Source organism: Somniosus microcephalus, unplaced genomic scaffold, assembly GCF_052327205.1.
Source record: "Somniosus microcephalus isolate GS21.2 unplaced genomic scaffold, FLI_Smic_1.0 unresolved_chr7, whole genome shotgun sequence".
NCBI classification, from domain to species: Eukaryota; Metazoa; Chordata; class Chondrichthyes; order Squaliformes; family Somniosidae; genus Somniosus; species Somniosus microcephalus.
Genome location: NW_028225185.1, coordinates 32,781,444 through 32,803,640, shown reverse-complemented (window position 1 = coordinate 32,803,640; position 22,197 = coordinate 32,781,444). Strand labels below are relative to the sequence as shown.

Here is a 22,197-nt window from a genome sequence, read left to right as displayed (position 1 = left end):
CCAGATCTTTGACTTCAGTGGCTCTTTCCTTTTCTGGGATAGAAGCTGGAGCTGCTCTGCTGTTGCTTATCCACTTCGTCAGATGGAATCCTCCATTCGAACACAGAGCTCTAAGGTCTCTTGACAGTGCGATGGCATCGTCTTCTGTTGACACGGACTTCAGACAGTCATCGACATAAAAGTTTCTGAAGATTGTCTCCACAGTCTCGGATGGTGCTTTGCCCTTGCCATCTTCTGCAGTTTTTCTGAGAGCGTAGCTTGCACAGCTGGGAGATGATGTGGCTCCAAACAGGTGTACGGCCATTCTACATTCCACCATCGCTTCACTAACGTCGCCATCTGGCCACCAAAGGAAACGCAGAAGATCAGCATCTTCGTCAGGGATTCTGACTTGGTAGAACATTGATTCTATGTCTGCCATCATGGCAACGAGCTCTTGTCTAAACCTAGTCAAGACGCCAATGAGGGTATTAGTAAGATCAGGACCTTGAAGCAGCTGGTCATTCAATGAAGTTCCTCTGAATGAGGCGGCGCAGTCAAACACTACACGGATCTTTTTCTTCTTTGGGTGATACACCCCGTGATGAGGAATGTACCAGACTCTTCCATCGTCTCTGTTCAACTGTTCTTCGGGCACTTTTACAGCATAGCCTTTCGCTATGATGTTTCTCATGAAGTCTTTGTAGTCTTCGTGAAAGTCGGGGTTCTTGTTCAGCTTTCTCTTTAGATTGATGGCGCGTTGCTCTGCTATGCAGCGATTGTTCGGCATCTTCGCGGTCTGTCTTCTCAGTGGCAAACCAATGTGATAGTGGCCATCAATGAACTGTGTAGACCTTGTCATCAAACCCATGAACTGATGGTCTTCTTGTGACATCTCTGTCTTTTCCTCACAGCTGCGTTCTGAGAAGTCTGCGTTGAACTGCTGTATCAACAGCTCTTCAATGCTTGCGATAGAGATGCGATTAACTGTGACGTTTTGTCGTTCCTCCTTGTTCGACTTGTGGCCATCATCTCTCCATTGATTACCCATCCAAGGGCTGTCCTGACGGCGTAGGGTCCGTCATCCTTGCTGTTTATCACCTGCCATGGCTCCATAGTTTTGTAGGCATTGGTTCCAATTAATAGGCCAATTTCTGCTTCAATGTATGGGAGACGCACCTTTTCTAGGTAGGGCCATCTATCCACATCCTTCTGCAGGGCTAGGTTCCCTATTCTAACAGGAATCTCCCTCTGTGTGAAAACATTAGGCAGGTCTATGAAGTCCTTCTCTTCAAGTCCACACACTTCTAGGTCTGACAGGATATAGCTTTGCATTGACTTCTCATGACCCATGGTGCGTAATAGGATTTCTGTTCTTCTGCCTCTAACGTTCAGCTGTCGCATGAGTGATTCTGTGCAGAACGTTGCTGAACTACCTGGATCCATGAAGGCGTAAGTCTCCACAACCTTCTCACTCCTCTTAGACTTGATCCTTACTGGTACGATGGCAAGAATACAGTCACTGTCACCGGCCCCAGTAAGTCCACAAGTCTCTGGTTCTAGCGACACCAGAGCACTTGAAACAACCTTCTCGTCGGTATTGTTTTCTTCACTCTTCTTAGAGACTTGTTCTTCTTTATGGATATGCAACAGACTGGGATGTTTCCGAGTGCACTCTCTGCATGTTGTTCTTTGCTTACAGTTTCTACTCAGGTGCCCCTGAGAGAGACATCCAAAACATAGGCCGTTGTACTTCAGGAATTCGATTCTGTCCTTATGTGGCTGTGCTTTGATGTCGCTGCAGAAATCCAATGTATGATTCTTCTGGCAGAATAAGCATGGCTTCTGAAAGGCATTAGCAGACGTCACTGTGCTGCTCTTTTTGGGAGATGAGTTCTGGGGCCTTTCTTCCTCGGCCTGAGTGACGATAGTTGCAAAGCTGCTTCCCCTGGAACCACCTTTCCTGAGAGTCTTTGATTCAGCAGGCTTGGCTTTCACTCTTCCATCGGTGGTCGGGCTGACGTCTTGGATGTTTCCAAACAATGGGTCCCTAGCAATTTTAGCCTGTTTGTCTATGAAATTCACTAAGTCTGCAAACCTGGCTCTACTTTTCCGTCTCTCCATTATCTCAAAGGCTGTTCTTCTCCATTGTTCTCTCATCCTGTAAGGAAGCTTAGAGATGACGATTCTCATAGTCGTAGGATTGTCCATCTCTTCCATGAATTCAACATCCTCCATGGTGTTGCGACATCCTATGAGGAAGAGAACATATGCGTTCAATGCCTCTCCGTCTTCCGATCTGATCTGTGGCCACTTGGTAGCCTTTTCGACATATGCAGTGGCTATCTTCAGCTCGTTACCATAGTGCTCCTGCAGCAACTTCCTGGCTTCTATGTATCCCCGGTCCGGTCTCATGTGTTCACAGCTTCTGACCAGGTCTTGTGGTTTACCACTGGTGTACTGTCCCAGGTAGTACAACTTATCACTGCTGCTCTCTGTTTTGGAGTCAATGGCTTGTTCAAAGGATCTGATGAAGGGCCTATACTTGAGTGGGTCGCCTTGGAACACTGGCATGTCTCTTTGAGGGAGTCGAAACAGATTCTGTTGTTTTACAAGCATCTCTGTAATTTCGTTCTGACGTTGCATCACTCGGTATAGGCTTCTCCCTGTGTCTTCAGGCCTCTGGTGGTCATCAGCAGGGTCTAGTCTAGACCGTCTGACGTCTGGGGTAGCATCACGTGCTCCTGTTAGTGGAGAGGCCACTCTTCCACGCTGTAATGCCAGGGGATTGCCTTCGGGCTCTGTTGTAACTCTTGAAGGTGCCCTGGATCCAACTCTATGTGGCAACGTTGACTGGCAGTGGCTCCCGCCGTCCCGTGAGCCTTCATAATCTTCGTATGCACTCAACCTGGCATCTGAGACCTCGATAGCTGTTTTTATCTCCAGCTGTTCTTTCTTTGCCTGCACCTGGGCCTGTTGGGCCTGCACTTGGGCCTGCAGTTGGGCCTGTTGGGCCTGCAGTTGAGCCTGCAGTTGGGCCTGCAGTTGGGCCTGCAGTTGGGCCTCTTGGACCTGCAGTTGGGCCTCTTCCCATTCAAGAGCTTGCTTCTCATCTAAAGATGCTGCGCGCGCCATCAACGCCGCCCGTTCAGCCTCCGCTCTCATGCGTCGCGCCGAGCTTGTGGTAGAAGCGACTGGCCTGCGTCCAGAAACAGAGCTACCTTCTTTTCGATTTTTGCTCGGTCTGGCGGAAGTCTCTGAAATGCTATCGTCTGGTCCGACTTCATCGTCAACTTTATCTTTCTCTGCTGTATCAGCATCTTGACGAATCTTTAACATCCACTGTTCCGTGGCCTTGATATAGTCCTTAATGCTGGTTGATTTAAGATCAAACCAGTTGTGCTGATCAGCGTTTCCCTCTTCTTCAGGCAGAAGTGCTAATACATCTTCATTGAGTATATTAAATTCTTCATGCAGCTTGGAGAAATCGTAATACATCATGTCTTCAGCTTTCTTAATATTAGCATTATCTTCCATGAGACGATCAATTATCTTCATTTTTCCAGTTATCTGAACTAATTTAGCCTTCCTTGCACCTATGCTTCTATGTAACTTCTCTTCCCTTGCCTTTGGGGTGAGCTTTATTTCCCTCTTTTGGCCAGCAATCCTTTTGGCTGGGGGAAGCTCCTGGCTCCGTAAGGCCTCGGCCATTTTACCCGCAGCTCTTATTTAGCTTCTCAACAGAATGAACAAAGCAAGTAACAGTCACTGTACCTTCGCTTTCTTAAATTGTTGTCTGGCTCCGTGACCATTCATGTATACGTTCGCCGACGATTCCGTCCCTTCCTTCTTAGGGAGCTAGTTTTTGACTAATGTAGTGGCGCTTCTTAGTTTCCAAACAGGCAGGCCACTGGGCTGTGGGGCCTTTAACAACGAGTAGACGCGTGTCGAAATAAAACGTTCCCAAACGTAGCTTTGTCTTTTAAACGGTTTACTATAACACTTAACAAACAGAATTACAAAGCAAACACGTATAAACGAACACGGTCAAAAACTGTACTGCTCCAAACCTCACAGCTTCTGCCTCTTTCACCACGTGCAGTTTAAAACTGTAAGATGGCTGCACCCATGTGTGGCTTAGGGACTGTTCCATTGTGGCAAGAATGAAGGGGGTGTCGGACTATACTACTGGAGCAAGAAAATAGGGGGTTTCTTAATACAATAAGTCGTTCAGGTAAATTAACTGTATTATGCCATTTAACCACTATTTTAAAGTATTTTCTTAAGCTTTTATGGCTCTTACAGGGACAGTGTAGAGGGAGCTTTGCTTAATCAAACATAACTATCTCTTTGTGTTTCTAACCTCCAGATCTGGGAAACTTCAGCGACCACACTCGGGGCACGGTGTCTGTGCGCCAGGGTCAGGGGGTGGTGTTAATGTGCTCACCACCCCCACACACCACAGGTACGCTCTGTCACTGCGCCCGACCCTCTGTGTTGAAAGGGGAGCCCGGGCTCCAGGAGATGGTGGGAATCGGGAATGTAGAACTCAGGACCGCGTGGCCTGCTGAGGCCTCACACCACATTGGGCAGGCCTCGCTTCTAATACGCAGCGCGCTATGGGCGGCACTGTGGCTAGGGGACCTCCAGGCACTGGGCAGAGTGCAGAGAGGAGCAAAACTGCGAGGCGGGTTGTTCCAGGAGGAATGGTTCGAGAATTCTAACTGAGTTGAGGAAAAATGAGGCGCTATATAAATGCATGTTCTGAGGGGGATTGGCAGGGTAGATGCTGAGAGGCTGTTTCCCCCCTGGCTGGAGAGTCTAGAACCAGGGGTCACAGTCTCAGGATAAGGAGTCGGCCATTTCGGACTGAGATGAGGAGGAATTTCTTCACTCAGAGGGCGGTGAATCTTTGGAATTCTCTGCCCCAGAGGGCTGTGGAGGCTCAGTCGTTGAGTAGATTCAAGGCTGAGATCGAGAGATTTTTGGAATCGAGGGATCGGGGCGGGAGAGTGGGGATGAGGCCGAAGATCAGCCATGATCTTATTGAACGGAGGACCAGGCTCGAGGGGCCGAAAAGCCGACTCCTGCTCCTCTAGGTTCTGATCTTGAGGTCCACAGTGTCGGACACACCCGCACTGAAGCGGAATTCACCCACTGCCCTCAGGGCACTGTCAGGTTGCACCGGTGGATTCCTCTGACCCTGCGCCAGGGTGAGCGGAGATGGAATGGCGGTGTTCCTGGGCCCTGAGGAAGGCCCTGGGCCCTGAGGGAGGCCCTGGGCCCTGAGGGAGGCCCTGGGTCTTGAGGGAGGCCATGGGCCCTGAGGGAGGCCCTGGGCCCTTGAGGGAGGCCCTGGGCCCTTGAGGGAGGCCCTGGGCCCTGAGGGAGGCCCTGGGCCCTGAGGAAAGCCCTGGGCCGAGGGAGGCCATGGGCCCTGAGGAAGGCCCTGGGCCCTGAGGGAGGCCATGGGCCCTGAGGGAGGCCCTGGGCCCTGAGGAAAGCCCTGGGCCCTGAGGGAGGCCTCTCCTGCTGATGACCGCACGCTGCGCCACATCAAGTCTCAATTAGTTGGGCCTTGGGCCTGTGTTCTGAGAATGAGATGACGTAGGAGACTTTTGGCTCCCTGGACACGGGCTCTGTCCCGAACGCGGGTTGCCACGTGGCTGATTAACGCGTGCTAGCGGTGAGAGGCAGGAGGATTGGGCAGCCAGAACAGTCAGAATCGCAGCAATGTAACATCATCGGCAGGACCAGCAGCAACTCCTTCACAACCCAGCTAGCCCTGTGCTCGCTCGGGAGAGCGATGCTGTCGGGGTTTTTCCGCAGTGGAGCGGGACAGTACTGAGGAAGTGCCGCACTGTCGGAGGGGCGGTACTGAGGGAGCGCCGCACTGTCGGAGGGGCAGTACTGAGGGAGCGCCGCACTGTCGGAGGAGCGGTACTGAGGGAGCGCCGCACTGTCGGAGGGGCGGTACTGAGGGAGCGCCACACTGTCGGAGGGGCTGTACTGAGGGAGCGCCGCACTGTCGGAGGGGCGGTACTGAGGGAGCGCCGCACTGTCGGAGGGGCGGTACTGAGGGAGCGCCGCACTGTCGGAGGGGCAGTACTGAGGGAGCGCCGCACTGTCGGAGGGGCGGTACTGAGGGAGCGCCGCACTGTCGGAGGGGCGGTACTGAGGGAGCGCCGCACTGTCGGAGGGGCGGTACTGAGGGAGCGCCGCACTGTCGGAGGGGCGGTACTGAGGGAGCGCCGCACTGTCGGAGGGGGCGGTACTGAGGGAGCGCCGCACTGTCGGAGTGGTGGTACTGAGGGAGCGCCGCACTGTCGGAGGGGCCAACTTTCGGGATTAGAGGCCCCTGTCTGCCCTCTCAGGTGGACCTAACAGATCCCCCTCCCTCTCCCCCTCCCCCCCTCCCTCTCTCCCTCTCCTCTCCTTCCCTCCCCCTCCCCCCCTCTCCCCCCCTCCTCCCCTCCCCCACTACGCTGGTCCCCGCTCTAACGGGCTCTGCTCTTCCCCCAGAGGTGAGGTACGGCTGGGTCTTTAACGTGTTTCCCACCTTTGTGGAGGAGGACAGTCGCCGTTTCATCTCCCAGGACACGGGTAACCTGTACATCGCCAAGGCCCAGCCCTCCGACGTGGGCAGTTACATCTGTTTGCTGAAGGACCTGCTGACCCGGCGGAGGGTGCTGAGCCCCCCCACCCCACTGACGCTCCGCACCGACGGTGAGTCCCACTCAGTCACGCGCTAAAGGGGGCACCAAATTAGGAGGTAATTTCACCCAATGGGGTGGAAATTGCACCAAATTGGGGGAAATTGCACCAAATTAGGAGGTCCTTTCACCAGATGGGGGGGGAAATTACACCATATTGGGGGAAATTGTACCAAGTTGGGGGAAATTACACCAAATTGGGGGAAATTGCACCAGATTGGGGGAAATTGCACCGAATTGGTGGAAATTACACCAATTGGAGGAAATTGCACCAAATTGGGGGAAATTGCACTAAATTGGGGGAAATTGCACCAAATTGGGGGAAATTGCACCAAATTGGGGGAAATTGCACTAAATTGGGGGAAATTGCACCAAATTGGGGGAAATTACACCAAATTGGAGGAAATTGCACCAAATTGGAGGAAATTGCACCAAATTGGGGGAAATTGCACCAAATTGGAGGAAATTATACCAAATTGGAGGAAATCGCACCAAATTGGAGGAAATCGCACCAAATTGGAGGAAATTGCACCAAATTGGAGGAAATCGCACCAAATTGGAGGAAATTGCACCAAATTGGGGGAAATTGCACCAAATTGGAGGAAATTATACCAAATTGGAGGAAATTACACCAAATTGGAGGAAATTGCACCAAATTGGGGGAAATTGCACCAAACTGGGGGAAATCGCACCAAATTGGGGGAAATTACACCAAATTGGGGGAATTTACACCAAATTGGGGGAAATTACACCAAATTGGAGGAAATTGCACCAAATTGGGGGAAATTACACCAAATTGGGGGAAATTACACCAAATTGGGGGAAAGTGCACCAAATTGGAGGAAATTACACCAAATTGGAGGAAATTACACCAAATTGGGGGAAATTACACCAAATTGGGGGAAATTACACCAAATTGGGGGAAATTGCACCAAATTGGAGGAAATTGCACCAAATTGGAGGAAATTACACCAAATTGGGGGAAATTACACCAAACTGGAGGAAATTGCACCAAATTGGAGGAAATTGCACCAAATTGGGGGAAATTGCACCAAATTGGAGGAAATTGCACCAAATTGGGGGAAATTACACCAAATTGGTGGAAATTGCACCAAATTGGGGGAAATTACACCAAATTGGTGGAAATTACACCAAATTGGGGGAAATTGCACCAAATTGGAGGAAATTGCACCAAATTGGTGGAAATTCTGAGCTGTGAATTCTATGTAACTCGGAGTTCTCCGAGGACCCGGACACACTGTCCCATCAGACACCTTGACGAGAGTCTCGACACTCTGTGGGGGGAGAGAACGCGCGGTCCCGTGCAATAAAAACATCCGTCACCCGCACTGCTGACGCAGGAACACGATTGACAGGAGCAAAGCTTTCTCGGCACCTCCCAGCGTATTTATTTTTGAAATCTCCGACGTGGTGTGGCCTCGCTGCGGCGCGAGGCAATTTAACGTGCGAGAGGGCCAGAAGTGTGTGCGTGGGTGAAGGAACGATTCCTGAGTGGGCTTTGCAACATCGATAATCTCAGAGAGCGCGGAGCCAGAGAACCAGTAATTATGGAGGTGAAAGACAATGCACACGCCCCCCATGTCTCATAGAAACATCGAAACATAGAAGATAGGAGCAGGAGTAGGCCATTCGGCCCCTCGAGCCTGCTCCGCCATTCAATGAGATCATGGCTGATCATCCAAATTCAGTACCCTGTCCCTGCCTTCTCCCCATATCCCTTGATCCCTTTAGCCTTAAGAAATATATCCAACTCCTTCTTGAATATATTTAATGAATCGGCCTCAACTGCCTTCTGTGGTAGAGAATTCCACAGGTTCACCACTCTCTGGGTGAAGAAATTCCTCCTCATCTCTGTCCTAAATGGCTTACCCCTTATCCTTAGACTGTGACCCCTGGTTCTGGACTCCCCCGCCATCGGGAACATCCTTCCTGCATCTAGTCTGTCCAGTCCTGTTAGAATTTTATAAGTTTCAATGAGATCCCCTCTCATTCTTCTGAACTGCAGCGAGTATAAGCCCAATCAACCCAATCATACGTCATTCCTGCCATCCCAGGTATCAGTCTGGTGAATCTTCGCTGCACTCCCTCCATGGCAAGAACATCCTTCCTCAGATGAGGCGACCAAAACTGCACCCAATAACTGTCTAAACACAGCCTGCCCAAGGTGATCAAAAGCTCGACAGCTCCGCTATATTATTCACAGCCTCCTCTACCGCTCCTGTTAGACTGTTGTTCACAGCCTCACCTCTGGTCCCCAATCCACTCGTGTTCGTACTCTTTCTCGCTCGCTCACCATGGTAACGGCTCTCTCTGCCCTATCCTCTCGACTTCCCCAACAACAACCTCCCTTTATCCAGCGCCTTTAACATAGTAAAACATCCCAAGGAGCTTCACAGGAGCGATAATCAGACAACAATTGACACCGCGCCACACACGGAGATATTAGGGACAGCCGACCAAAAGCTGGGTCAAAGAGGTCAGTTTTAAGGAGCGTCTTAAAGGAGGAGAGAGAGAGAGGCGGAGAGGTTTCGGGAGGGAATTCCAGAGCTCGGGGCCCAGGCGGCTGAAGGCGCGGCCGCCAATGGTGGAGCGATGGAAATCGGGGGGATGCGCAAGAGGCCAGAATTGGAGGAGCGCGGAGATCTCGGAGGGTTGTAGGGGATGGAGGGGGTTACAGAGATAGGGAGGGTTGTAGGGGCTGGAGGAGGTTACAGAGATAGGGAGGGGTGTAGGGGGCTGGAGGAGGTTACAGAGATAGGGAGGGTTGTAGGGGCTGGAGGAGGTTACAGAGATAGGGAGGGTTGTAGGGGCTGGAGGAGGTTACAGAGATAGGGAGGGGTGTTGGGGCTGGAGGAGGTTACAGAGATAGGGAGGGTTGTAGGGGCTGGAGGAGGTTACAGAGATAGGGAGGGTTGTAGGGGCTGGAGGAGGTTACAGAGATAGGGAGGGTTGTAGGGGCTGGAGGAGGTTACAGAGATAGGGAGGGTTGTAGGGGCTGGAGGAGGTTACAGAGATAGGGAGGGTTGATGGGGCTGGAGGAGGTTACAGAGATAGGGAGGGTTGTAGGGGGCTGGAGGAGGTTACAGAGATAGGGAGGTTTGTAGGGGGCTGGAGGAGGTTACAGAGATAGGGAGGGTTGTATGGGGCTGGAGGAGGTTACAGAGATAGGGAGGGTGTAGGGGGCTGGAGGAGGTTACAGAGATAGGGAGGGTTGTAGGGGCTGGAGGAGGTTACAGAGATAGGGAGGGTTGTAGGGGCTGGAGAAGGTTACAGAGATAGGGAGGGTTGTAGGGGCTGGAGGAGGTTACAGAGATAGGGAGGGTTGATGGGGCTGGAGGAGGTTACAGAGATAGGGGGGGTTGTAGGGGGCTGGAGGAGGTTACAGAGATAGGGAGGGTTGTAGGGGGCTGGAGGAGGTTACAGAGATAGGGAGGGTTGTAGGGGCTGGAGGAGGTTACAGAGATAGGGAGGGTGTAGGGGGCTGGAGGAGGTTACAGAGATAGGGAAGGTTGTAGGGGCTGGAGGACGTTACAGAGATAGGGAGGGTTGTAGGGGCTGGAGGAGGTTACAGAGATAGGGAGGGTTGTGGGGCTGGAGGAGGTTACAGAGATAGGGAGGGTTGTAGGGGCTGGAGGAGGTTACAGTGATAGGGAGGGTTGTAGGGGGCTGGAGGAGGTTACAGAGATAGGGAGGGTTGTAGGGGGCTAGAGGAGGTTACAGAGATAGGGAGGGTTGTAGGGGCTGGAAGAGGTTACAGAGATAGGGAGGGTTGTAGGGGCAGCAGGAGGTTACTGAGATAGGGAGGGTTGTAGGGGCAGGAGGAGGCTACAGAGATAGGGAGGGTTGTAGGGCTGGAGGAGGTTACAGAGATAGGGAGGGTTGTAGGGGGCTGGAGGAGGTTACAGAGATAGGGTTGTAGGGGGCTGGAGGAGGTTACACAGATAGGGAGGGTTGTAGGGGCTGGAGGAGGTTACAGAGATTGGGAGGGTTGTAGGGGCTGGAGGAGGCTACAGAGATAGGGAGGGTTGTGGGGCTGGAGGAGGTTACAGAGATAGGGAGGGTTGTAGGGGGCTGGAGGAGGTTACAGAGGTAGGGAGGGTTGTAGGGGGCTGGAGGAGGTTACAGAGATAGGGAGGGTTGTCGGGGCTGGAGGAGGTTACCGAGATAGGGAGCGTTGTAGGGGGCTGGAGGAGGTTACAGAGATAGGGAGGGTTGTAGGGGGCTGGAGGAGGTTACAGAGATAGGGTTGTAGGCGGCTGGAGGAGGTTACACAGATAGGGAGGGTTGTAGGGGCTGGAGGAGGTTACAGAGATAGGGAGGGTTGTAGGGGCTGGAGGAGGCTACAGAGATAGGGAGGGTTGTGGGGCTGGAGGAGGTTACAGAGATAGGGAGGGTTGTAGGGGGCTGGAGGAGGTTACAGCGATAAGGAGGGTTGTAGGGGTAGGAGGAGGTTACAGAGATTGGGAGGGTTGTATGGGCTGGAGGAGGTTACAGAGATAGGGAGGGTTGTAGGGGGCTGGAGGAGGTTACAGAGATAGGGAGGGTTGTAGGGGCTGGAGAAGGTTAGAGATAGGGAGGGTTGTAGGGGCTGGAGGAGGTTACAGAGATAGGGAGGGTTGTAGGGGCTGGAGGAGGTTACAGAGATAGGGAGGGTTGTGGGGGCTGGAGGAGGTTACAAAGATAGGGAGGGTTGTAGGCGGCTGGAGGAGGTTACAGAGATAGGGAGTGTTGTAGGGGGCTGGAGGAGGTTACAGAGATAGGGAGGGTTGTAGGGGCTGGAGGAGGTTACAGAGATAGGGAGGGTTGTAGGGGCTGGAGGAGGTTACAGAGATCGCAGAGGGTTGTAGGGGCTGGAGGAGGTTACAGAGATAGGGAGGGGTGTAGGGGGCTGGAGGAGGTTACAGAGATAGGGAGGGGTGTAGGGGGCTGGAGGAGGTTACTGAGATAGGGAGGGGTGTAGGGGGCTGGAGGAGGTTACAGAGATAGGGAGGGTTGTAGGGGCTGGAAGAGGTTACAGAGATAGGGAGGAGTGTAGGGGGCTGGAGGAGGTTACAGAGATAGGGAGGGTTGTAGGGGCTGGAGGAGGTTACAGAGATAGGGAGGGTTGTAGGGGGCTGGAGGAGGTTACAGAGATAGGGAGGGTTGTAGGCGGCTGGAGGAGGTTACAGAGATAGGGAGTGTTGTAGGGGGCTGGAGGAGGTTACAGAGATAGGGAGGGTTGTAGGGGCTGGAGGAGGTTACAGAGATAGGGAGGGTTGTGGGGGCTGGAGGAGGTTACAGAGATAGGGAGGGTTGTATGGCTGGAGGAGGTTACAGAGATCGCAGAGGGTTGTAGCGGCTGGAGGAGGTTACAGAGATAGGGAGGGGTGTAGGGGGCTGGAGGAGGTTACAGAGATAGGGAGGGGTGTAGGGGGCTGGAAGAGGTTACAGAGACAGGGAGGGGTGTAGGGGCTGGAGGAGGTTACAGAGATAGGGAGGGTTGTAGGGGCAGGAGGCGGTTACAGAGATAGGGAGGGTTGTAGGGACTGGAGGAGGTTACAGAGATAGAGAGGTTTGTAGGGGCTGGAGGAGGCTACAGAGATAGGGAGGGTTGTAGGGGCTGGAAGAGGTTACAGAGATAGGGAGGGTTGTTGGGGCTGGAGGAGGTTACAGAGATGGGGAGGGTTGTAGGGGGCTGGAGGAGGTTACAGAGATAGGGAGGGTTGTAGGGGCTTGAGGAGGTTACAGAGATAGGGAGGTTTGTAGCGGCTGGAGGAGGTTACAGAGATAGGGAGGGGTGTAGCGGGCTGGAGGAGGTTACAGAGATAGGGAGGGTTGTAGGAGGCTGGAGGAGGATACAGAGATTGGGAGGGGTGTAGGGTGCTGGAGGAGGTTACAGAGATAGGGAGGGGTGTAGGGGCTGGAGGAGGTTACAGAGATAGGGAGGGTTGTAGGGGGCTGGAGGAGGTTACAGAGATAGGGAGGGTTGTAGGGACTGGAGGAGATTACAGAGATAGGGAGGGTTGTAGGGGCTGGAGGAGGTTACAGAGATAGGGAGGGTTGTAGGGGCTGGAGGAGGTTACAGAGATGGGGAGGGTTGTAGGGGCTGGAGGAGGTTACAGAGATAGGGAGGGGTGTAGGGGGCTGGAGGAGGTTACAGAGATAGAGAGGGTTGTAGGGGCTGGAGGAGGTTACAGAGATAGGGAGGGTTGTAGGGGCTGTAGGAGGTTACAGAGATAGGGAGGGTTGTAGGGGCTGGAGGAGGTTACAGAGATAGGGAGGGTTGTAGGGGCTGGAGGAGGTTACAGAGATAGGGAGGGGTGTAGGGGGCTGGAGGAGGTTACAGAGATAGGGAGGGGTGTAGGGGGCAGGAGGAGGTTACAGAGATAGGGAGGGGTGTAGGGGGCTGGAGGAGGTTACAGAGATAGGGAGGGTTGTAGGGGGCAGGAGGAGGTTACAGAGATAGGGAGGGTTGTTGGGGCTGGAGGAGGTTACAGAGATAGGGAGGGGTGTAGGGGGCTGGAGGAGGTTACAGAGATTGGGAGGGTTGTAGGGGCTGGAGGAGGTTACAGAGATAGTGAGGGTTGTAGGGGCTGGAGGAGGTTACAGAGATAGGGAGGGTTGTAGGGGCTGGAGGAGGTTACAGAGATAGGGAGGGGTGTAGGGGGCTGGAGGAGGTTACAGAGATTGGGAGGGTTGTAGGGGCTGGAGGAGGTTACAGAGATAGTGAGGGTTGTAGGGGCTGGAGGAGGTTACAGAGATAGGGAGGGTTGTAGGGGCTGGAGGAGGTTACAGAGATAGGGAGGGGTGTAGGGGGCTGGAGGAGGTTACAGAGATAGGGAGGGTTGTAGGGGGCAGGAGGAGGTTACAGAGATAGGGAGGGTTGTTGGGGCTGGAGGAGGTTACAGAGATAGGGAGGGGTGTAGGGGGCTGGAGGAGGTTACAGAGATTGGGAGGGTTGTAGGGTGCTGGAGGAGGATACAGAGATAGGGAGGGTTGTAGGGGCTGGAGGAGGTTACAGAGATAGGGAGGGTTGTAGGGGCTGGAGGAGGTTACAGAGATAGGGAGGGGTGTAGGGGGCTGGAGGAGGTTACAGAGATAGGGAGAGGGGAGGCGAGGAGGCCACGGAGGGATTTGAACACGAGGATGAGAATTTTAAAATCGAGGTGTTGGTGGACTGTGAGCCAATTTAGGAATTCCTACATTCCTATCCCCCCGCCCCCCCCGCTTTCCTACACACTCCTCCCACCCCCCCATATCCTCAGCTAGTTGGAGACAAGACCCATCGCCCCATCTCCAAGTCTAACCCATCCCATCTCATTTATGTCATTGCTGTTTGCGGGAGATTCCTGTGCGCAAATCGGCTGCCGCGTTTCCCACATTTCCGCAGCGACCACACTTCGGCAAAAAGGACCTCATTGGCTGCGAAGCGCTTTGGGACGTCCTGAGGTGGTGAAAGGCGTTGGAGAAATGCGAGTCTGTCTTTTAAATGTCCTTCTCTAACCGTGCCTTTGTTCAGCTCTCTAACTCCTCTCCCAATTCCTGCTCGGGTTCCCCCGGACCCCTTTAAAACAAGGGAACGTTTTTGTTATGTGAAAGCGCGATAAAAGTTCAATGATCCATGAAGAAAGACTCATGAGATAACACTGGACGGCCAGCTGGTGGCGCCGTCCAAGGAGTATAAATACTCAGGCGTCGGCCCCAGATTTTCAGGGACCTTTTGTAAGACAAGGAACTGGTGAAGTACAACTAGACCTCCATGTTTTGAAACAAGTTGATTAAAGCCTTGCTTTATACGCGAACCAAGTGCGTCGTGAGTTTTATTACGTCACCAGTGTCACAGGTAACCGTATCGCAGCTGTTACAGAACAGCCGCAGTTAGAAATCTACGCCGAGGGAAACTACGCAACCGCGGCAGTCGAGCACGCTGTACTGCTGCGCGGAGAAATTCTTCCCGTGTGAAATCGAGCTGATGGGCGCCGGAGAAATGGGAGTTCCTTCGAGTTTTCTTGGCCGATCTGAACATGATTACGCCAAGTCGCGTTGCGTAACCTTTCCCCGGGCCTCCTCCGCTGAACGTGATTTGTTTCTGACCCTAGGTGTGATGGGCGAGTACGAGCCGAAGATCGAAGTGCATTTCCCTCCCGTGCTCGAGGTGCCGCAGGGGTCGACCGCCAACCTCGAGTGCTTTGCACTGGGCAAGTGAGTCGAGGATGAATGCTTTACCAGCGCGGATTGGGTCGACTGGGCTTGTATTCGCTGGAGTTTAGAAGAATGAGAGGGGATCTCATTGAAACTTATAAAATTCTAACAGGACTAGACAGACTAACATAGAAACATAGAAACACAGAAGATAGGAGCAGGAGTCGGCCATTCGGCCCCTCGAACCTGCTCCGCCATTTAATGAGATCATGGCTGATCATCCAAATTCAGTACCCTGCCCCTGCTTTCTCCCCATATCCCTTGATCCCTTTAGCTTTAAGAAATATATCCAACTCCTTCTTCAATATATTTAATGAATTGGCCTCAACTGCCTTCTGTGGTAGAGAATTCCACAGGTTCACCACTCTCTGGGTGAAGAATTTCCTCCTCATCTCTGTCCTAAATGGCTTACCCCTTATCCTTAGACTGTGACCCCTGGTTCTGGACTCCCCCGCCATCGGGAACATCCTTCCTGCATCTAGTCTGTCCAGTCCTGTTAGAATTTTATAAGTTTCAATGCAGGAAGGATGTTCCCGATGGCGGGGGAGTCCAGAACCAGGGGTCACAGTCTAAGGATAAGGGGTAAGCCATTTCGGACTGAGATGAGGAGGAATTTCTTCACCCAGAGAGTGGTGAACCTGTGGAATTCTCTACCACAGAAGGCAGTTGAGGCCAATTCATTAAATATATTCAAGAAGGAGTTGGACATATTTCTTAAGGCTAAAGGGATCAAGGGATATGGGGAGAAAGCAGGGACAGGGTACTGAATTTGGATGATCTGCCATGATCTCATTAAATGGCGGAGCAGGCTCGAGGGGCCGAATGGCCGACTTCTGCTCCTATCTTCTGTGTTTCTATGTCTATGATTGTTGGCTGCTTGTACAGGCCGTGGCCAGTCTGGAGAGAAGACTACACTAAGCTCCCAGCGTGTCACACACCCAGGCCCCGCCCAATGTTGGCTCCCATTTTTCTTTTTGAGGTGCGCGGCCTCTTTAGTGAGCTTCGCGGCCCATTCAAATTTCTGTGCATGCCACAAGGAAAGATCGGAGAGGCTGGGGTTGTTTTCTTTGGAACAGAGGAGGCTGAGGGGAGATTTAATCGAGGTGTATAAAATGACGAGGGCCCTGGATAGAGTGGATAGGAAGGACCTATTTCCCTGAGCAGAGAGGTCAATAACCAGGGGGCAGAGATTTAAAGTCATTGGGAGAAGGATTAGAGGGGAGTTGAGGAGAACTTTCTTCACCCAGAGGGTGGTGGGGGTTTGGAACTCACTGCCTGAAAGGGGGGTCGAGGCAGAAACCCTCATCACATTTAAAAAGTACTTGGATACGCACTCGAAGCGCCGTAACCCACAGGGCTACGGACCGAGAGCTAGACAGTGGGATTAGACTGCGATAGCTCTTTTTCGGCCGGCACGGACACGATGGGCTGAATGGCCTCCTCCCGTGCCATAAATTTCTATGATTCTATGATTCTATGATGTCGTGAAACTCCAGTACGATTTGGACAGGTTGGGTGATTGGGCAGAAAAATGGCAAATGCCCTATAATGTGGATAAATGTGAGGTTATCCACTTTGGTGGCAAAAACAAGAAGGCAGATTATTATCTGAACGGCAATAGATTGGGAGAAGGGGAAGTGCAAAGAGACCTGGGTGTCCTTGTGCACCAGTCGCTGAAGGTAAGCATGCAGGTGCAGCAGGCGGTTAAGAAGGCAAATGGTATGTTGGCCTTCGTAGCGAGAGGATTCGAGTACAGGAACAAGGATGTCTTGCTGCAGTTGTACAGGGCCTTGGTGAACCTGTGGAATTCTCTGCCACAGAGGGCGGTGGAGGCCAGTTCATTAAATATATTCAAGAAGGAGTTGGATATATTTCTGAAGGCTAAAGGGATCAAGGGATATGGGGAGAAAGCAGGGACAGCGTACTGAATTTGGATGATCAGCCATGATCTCATTGAATGGCGGAGCAGACTCGAAGGGCCGAATGGCCTACTCCTGCTCCTATCTTCTATGTTTCTATACCATTTGCCTTTCTTATTACTTGCTGTACCTGCATGCTAACTCTCTGTTTCCTGTACGAGGACACCTAAATCTCTTGCGAGTGTAGCTCAGTACCACACCTCCCCCTTGCAGCAAGGTGGGAGATCCAACCTTGCTTGGCGCCCATTCCCTTCATCACACACTGATTGACATGAATCAGTCATTCATGAAAGAAAGACTTGTGAAGTGATGCTGAGCGGCCCACGGGTGGCGCTGTCCAGGGACAGTATAAATACTCAGGCACGGGCCCAGCTTGCGCAGGGACTTTCTTAACAGGAACTAGTGAAGGACACAACCAGACCTCCATGTTGTAAAACAGTTGATTAAAGCTTTGTTTAACGCTTAGACCAAGTGCCTAGTAGTTTCATTACGTCAGAGTCTATTGTGAAAGCCGTTTGGAAGGTGGCCCCTGTGGCGGGCGGCCTGGACGAGGCTGGAAAACGCAGGAGCGGGGATCATTAAAGAACTCAAACTCCTCAGCAGACACGGAATGCGATAACAAAATGAGCTTGACGCTAATTAATGATGTGAGGGATGAGCCTTGTGGGGAGATGAATTATTAAATGCGGACAGGTTATTGTGGGAAGAAGGACTAATGGGATTGAATTCACCGCTAATGGAGTGAGAATCACTGCCGGATATAACAACTCGCGTCGGTGTTTCGCTTGAAGTTCTGCAATCCTCACTAGAGATAGCACTGAGAGCTTTGAGTTCCGGTGTAAGATCAGGATCACAGGCTCACACACAGATTACCCAACAGGGCTTTAGAAGTTGTAAGGCTTTTCATTAAAGCATAATCAGACAATGGCCCAGAAATTCGGGTCCCCACGGGTGAGTACGCACGGGGTACTCACCCGTAGGCCCAACGGAAGTGCCGGTTCCGTGCGTGCACTGCGCACGCCCGGGAAACCGGCACTTCCGTTCCCCTGAAAGAAGGAGTTCAGAGGTGGAACGCGTGCGCCGGAGAGGCAGCGCGTGCGCATCGAACTTACGTTTTTTTTACAGGTTTCTCCGGGAGGGTAAGTCTCCAAAAGTTAGACATGTAAAAAGCAGGCGCAAGGCCTGCTTTTAACAAGGTAAGTGGTGAATTAATTAAAATTAAAACATTTTTTCCACAGGTTTATTATTTTTAAATACTTTAAAGAGAGGTAAGTTTATTTTTAGCCCCGTTAGAAAATAAAATTAATTTTTTCAAAAATTTAAATTATTGTTTAAAATAGTTATTTCATGTTATTTTAAAAATGTGATTTTTTAAAATTTTTTTATTTATTATTATTATTACATTTGTTTGAAGATTTAGTGATGTTTTGGGGCTTATAGTATTTATAGGTTTGGCAGCTCTTCCTGTCAAACTTATGAATGAAGCATTCCCTGCTACCATTGGCTCTCCATGGCCCACGTGATCCCAGGGGACGCTTCGAACTAACTGCGCCCCTGGGATACGCAAGCACCGCACGCCGGCAGTTGGAGCAGGCCCAGGATCGGAATCCCACGCGGGCCCACAGCTCAATGGCCGGCGCACTGGGTAAGTGCAGGTCGGAGGCTTGCACCCGCGGGAAGCCTCCGACCCGAATTTCTGGGCCATTACCTATGGTTTAAGCCGAGTATAATAGACATACAACCCGTGACAGTAGGATGCGATCTACGACTCCCGAATCGGAACACCATGGCCGGACGGACGGGGAAGGCAGTACGGTGGTCTCGGATTGGGTGGATTCCTGCAGTCTGCTGCAGCGGTCACTTCCGTTGGGTCATCTCTCGAGCTGTTGGAGGTGTGAGGCCGTCAGCCACCTCAGAGGCTAAACTTGACCAAGGTGTTAGGCCGTAGCCACCTCGGGGAAGCCTTCGCCCCTAACTGCCTGATTTCCTCTCTCGGTCGTCTATATTTATAGTTATTTCAGTGGGCTGGTAATCACCTGGGTGTCAATCATTTGATCCTCTCTCCTATTGTCCAATTGTGAAGCGGGAAGGCAACCCTCGCCATCCCTTTCGGCATGACTGACCAGGCCTCCCTCTTATCTTTCTGAGGAATGTTTTGTTGAGATTCTTCAAGGGCATTTTATGGCTTCGTGGCTCCTTATTATCTAGCAGGTGCTATCCTCCCTGTTTCCTTGCATTTTACGACCTTCTTACCATTTTGGTGTTTGTTAATGGGCCTTGCTGGCATTTCTGCTATCTGTTCCCGGCTGCATGTTATCAGACTCTGTTCTAAGAATTAAAATCCATCTTTGAATCCAACAGCTATTTCTTACACCTGTTGGAGCCAGCTGAAAGTGGTTCGTTCAGCCACTTTATTTATTCAGGATGTCCGTCCCACCATCAAAGCCAGCATTTATTACCCATCCCCTAATCGCCCTTGAGAAGGTGGTGGTGAGCCGTCTTCTTGAACCGCTGCAGTCCGTGTGGTGAAGGTGCTCCCACAGCGCTGTTAGGGAGGGAGTTCCAGGATTTTGGCCCAGCGACGATGAAGGAACGGCCGAGATATTTCCAAGTCAGGATGGTGTGTGTGACTCGGAGGGGAACTTGGAGGTGGCGGTGTTCCCGTGCGCCTGCTGCCCTTGACCTTCTAGGTGGAAGAGGTCGCGGGTTTGGGAGGTGCTGCCGAAGAAGCCTTGGCGAGTTGCTGCAGTGCATCTTGTAGATGGTCCACACTGCAGCCACGGTGCGCCGGTGGTGGAGGGAGTGAATGTTTAAGGTGGTGGACAGGGTGCCGATCAAGCGGGCTGCTTTGTCCAGGATGGTGTCGAGCTTCTTGAGTGTTGTTGGAGCTGCACTCACCCAGGCAAGTGGAGAGTATTCCATCACACTCCTGACTTGTGCCTTGTAGATGGTGGAAAGGCTTTGGGGAGTCACTCGCTGCAGAATACCCAGCCTCTGACCTGCTCTTGTATTTATGTGCTGGTTAGACACCTATAATAGCTGTTGGTCTAGTGCTAGGCATGGAGTCTTGCTGGTGGCAAGCGCAATGTCCACCCTGTCTTGTTCTGGGTTGACATCTCTGCTGGTCTAGTGGAGGACAAGGGTCTACTCTTCGGCCATCTTGTAATGGATGGACATCTCTGCTGGTCCATATATTTCCGAGTCTCCAATTAAATATTGGGAAGACCGAAGCCGTTGTTTTCGGTCCCCGTCACAAACTCTGTTCCCCTAGCCACCGACTCCGTCCCTCTCCCTAACATCTCTCTGAGGCTGAACCACACTGTTTGCAACCTTGGTGTCGTATTTGACCCTGAAATGAGCTTCTGACCTCATATCCGCAGCATAACAAAGACCGCCTACTTCCACCTCTGTAACATCGCCCGTCTCCGCCCCTGCCTCAGCTCATCCGCTGCTGAAACCCTCACCCCTGCCTTTGTTATGTCCAGACTTGACCATTCCAACACACCCCTGGCTGGCCTCCCACATTCCACCCTACGTAAACTTGAGGTCATCCAAAACTCGGCTGCCCGTGTCCTAACTCGCACCAAGTCCCGTTCTCCCATCACCCCCTGTGCTCGCTGACCTACATTGGCTCCCGGTTAAGCAGCGCCTCGATTTCAAAATTCTCATCCTTGTTTTCAAATCTCTCCATGGCCTCCTCGCCCCCCTCCCTATCTCTGTAACCTCCTCCAGCCCCACAACCCCCCAAGATATCTGCGCTCCTCTAATTCTGCCCTCTTGAGCATCCCTGATTATAATCGCTCCACCATTGGCGGCCGTGCCTTCTGTTGCCTCGGCCCTAAGCTCTGGAATTCCCTCCCTAAACCTCTCCGCCTCGCTACCTCTCTCTCCTCCTCTAAGACGCTCCTTAAAACCGACCTCTTTGACCAAGCTTTCGGTCACCTGCCCTAATTTATCCTTAAGAACATAAGAACATAAGAAATAGGAGCAGGAGTAGGCCAATTGGCCCCTCGAGCCTGCTCCGCCATTCAATAAGATCATGGCTGATCTGATCCTAACCGCCAATCCGCTATGACAGGATTATCTCCTGAATCTAACAGCATTAGACACACGAAAACAGGAGCAGGATCAGGCTACACGGCCCCTGGGCCCGCTCCGCTACCCACAGGGCCATGACCTATCCGAACCTAGACTCATGTCCAAATTCCTGCCCGCTCCCCGTAACCCTTAATTCCCTTTTCTACTAGGAAACTGTCTATTTCTGTTTTAAATTTATGTAATGATGTAGCTTCGACAGCTTTTTGGGGCAGCATATTCCATGGACCTACCACCCTCTGAGTGAAGTAGTTCCTCCTCATCTCAGTTTTGAAAGAGCAGCCCCTTATTCTAAGACTATGCCCCCTAGTTCTAGTTTCACCCATCATCTGGAACATCCTCCCTGCATCCACCCGATCCAACCCCTTCATAATCTTATATGTTTCAATAAGATCGCCTCTCATTCTTCTGAACTCCAATGAGTAGAGTCCCAATCTACTCAACCTCTCCTCATATGTCCATCCCCTCATCCCCGGGATTAATCGAGTGAACCTTCTTTGTACTGACTCGAGAGCAAGTATGTCCTTTCTTAAGTATGGACACCAAAACTGTATGCAGTATTCCAGGTGCGGTCTCACCAATACCTTGTACAACTGAAGCAATACCTCCCTATTTTTATATTCTATCCCTCTAGCAATGAAAGCCAACATTCCATTGGCCTTCTTAATCACTTGCTGCACCTGCATACTAACCTTTTGAGTTTCGTGCACCAGGACCCCCAGATCCCTTTGTACTTCAGTACTTTCAAGTTTCTTGCCATTAAGATAATAACTTGCTCTACGATTTTTCCTGCCAAAGTGCATAACCTCACACTTTCCAGTATTGTATTCCATCTGCCAAATCTCTGCCCACTTACTTAGCCTGTCTATGTCCCCTTGCAGGTTTTTTATGTCCTCCTCACTCACTACTTTCCCTCCCATCTTAGTATCATCTGCAAACTTTGATGTGTTACACTCGGTCCCCTCCTCCAAATCGTTAATATAGATTGTAAAGAGTTGGGGACCCAGCACTGACCCCTGCGGAACACCACTGGTTACTGATTGCCAGTCTGAATATGAACCATTTATCCCAACTCTCTGCCTTCTGTTAGATAGCCAATCCTCTATCCATGCCAGAATATTACCCCCAATCCCGTGATTTTTTATCTTAAGCAATAATCTTTTGTGTGGCACCTTGTCAAATGCCTTTTGGAAGTCTAAATACACTACGTCCACTGGTTCACCTTTATCCACCCTATATGTTACTTCCTCAAAGAACTCCAGCAAATTTGTCAAACATGACTTCCCCTT

At 51.7% G+C, this 22,197-nt stretch overlaps 1 protein-coding gene across 1 annotated transcript in view; it reads left to right on the top strand.

The window, feature by feature from the left end:
- Nucleotides 1-22,197, top strand: part of LOC147086755 (contactin-5-like) — a 380,876-nt gene that overhangs the window by 289,641 nt on the left and 69,038 nt on the right. Inside the window, exons 16-18 of the mRNA XM_085978315.1 lie at nt 4,349-4,444; nt 6,502-6,705; nt 14,792-14,894. Coding sequence (XP_085834441.1) covers nt 4,349-4,444; nt 6,502-6,705; nt 14,792-14,894 — 403 coding nt within the window. The remainder of the gene's footprint in view (nt 1-4,348; nt 4,445-6,501; nt 6,706-14,791; nt 14,895-22,197) is intronic.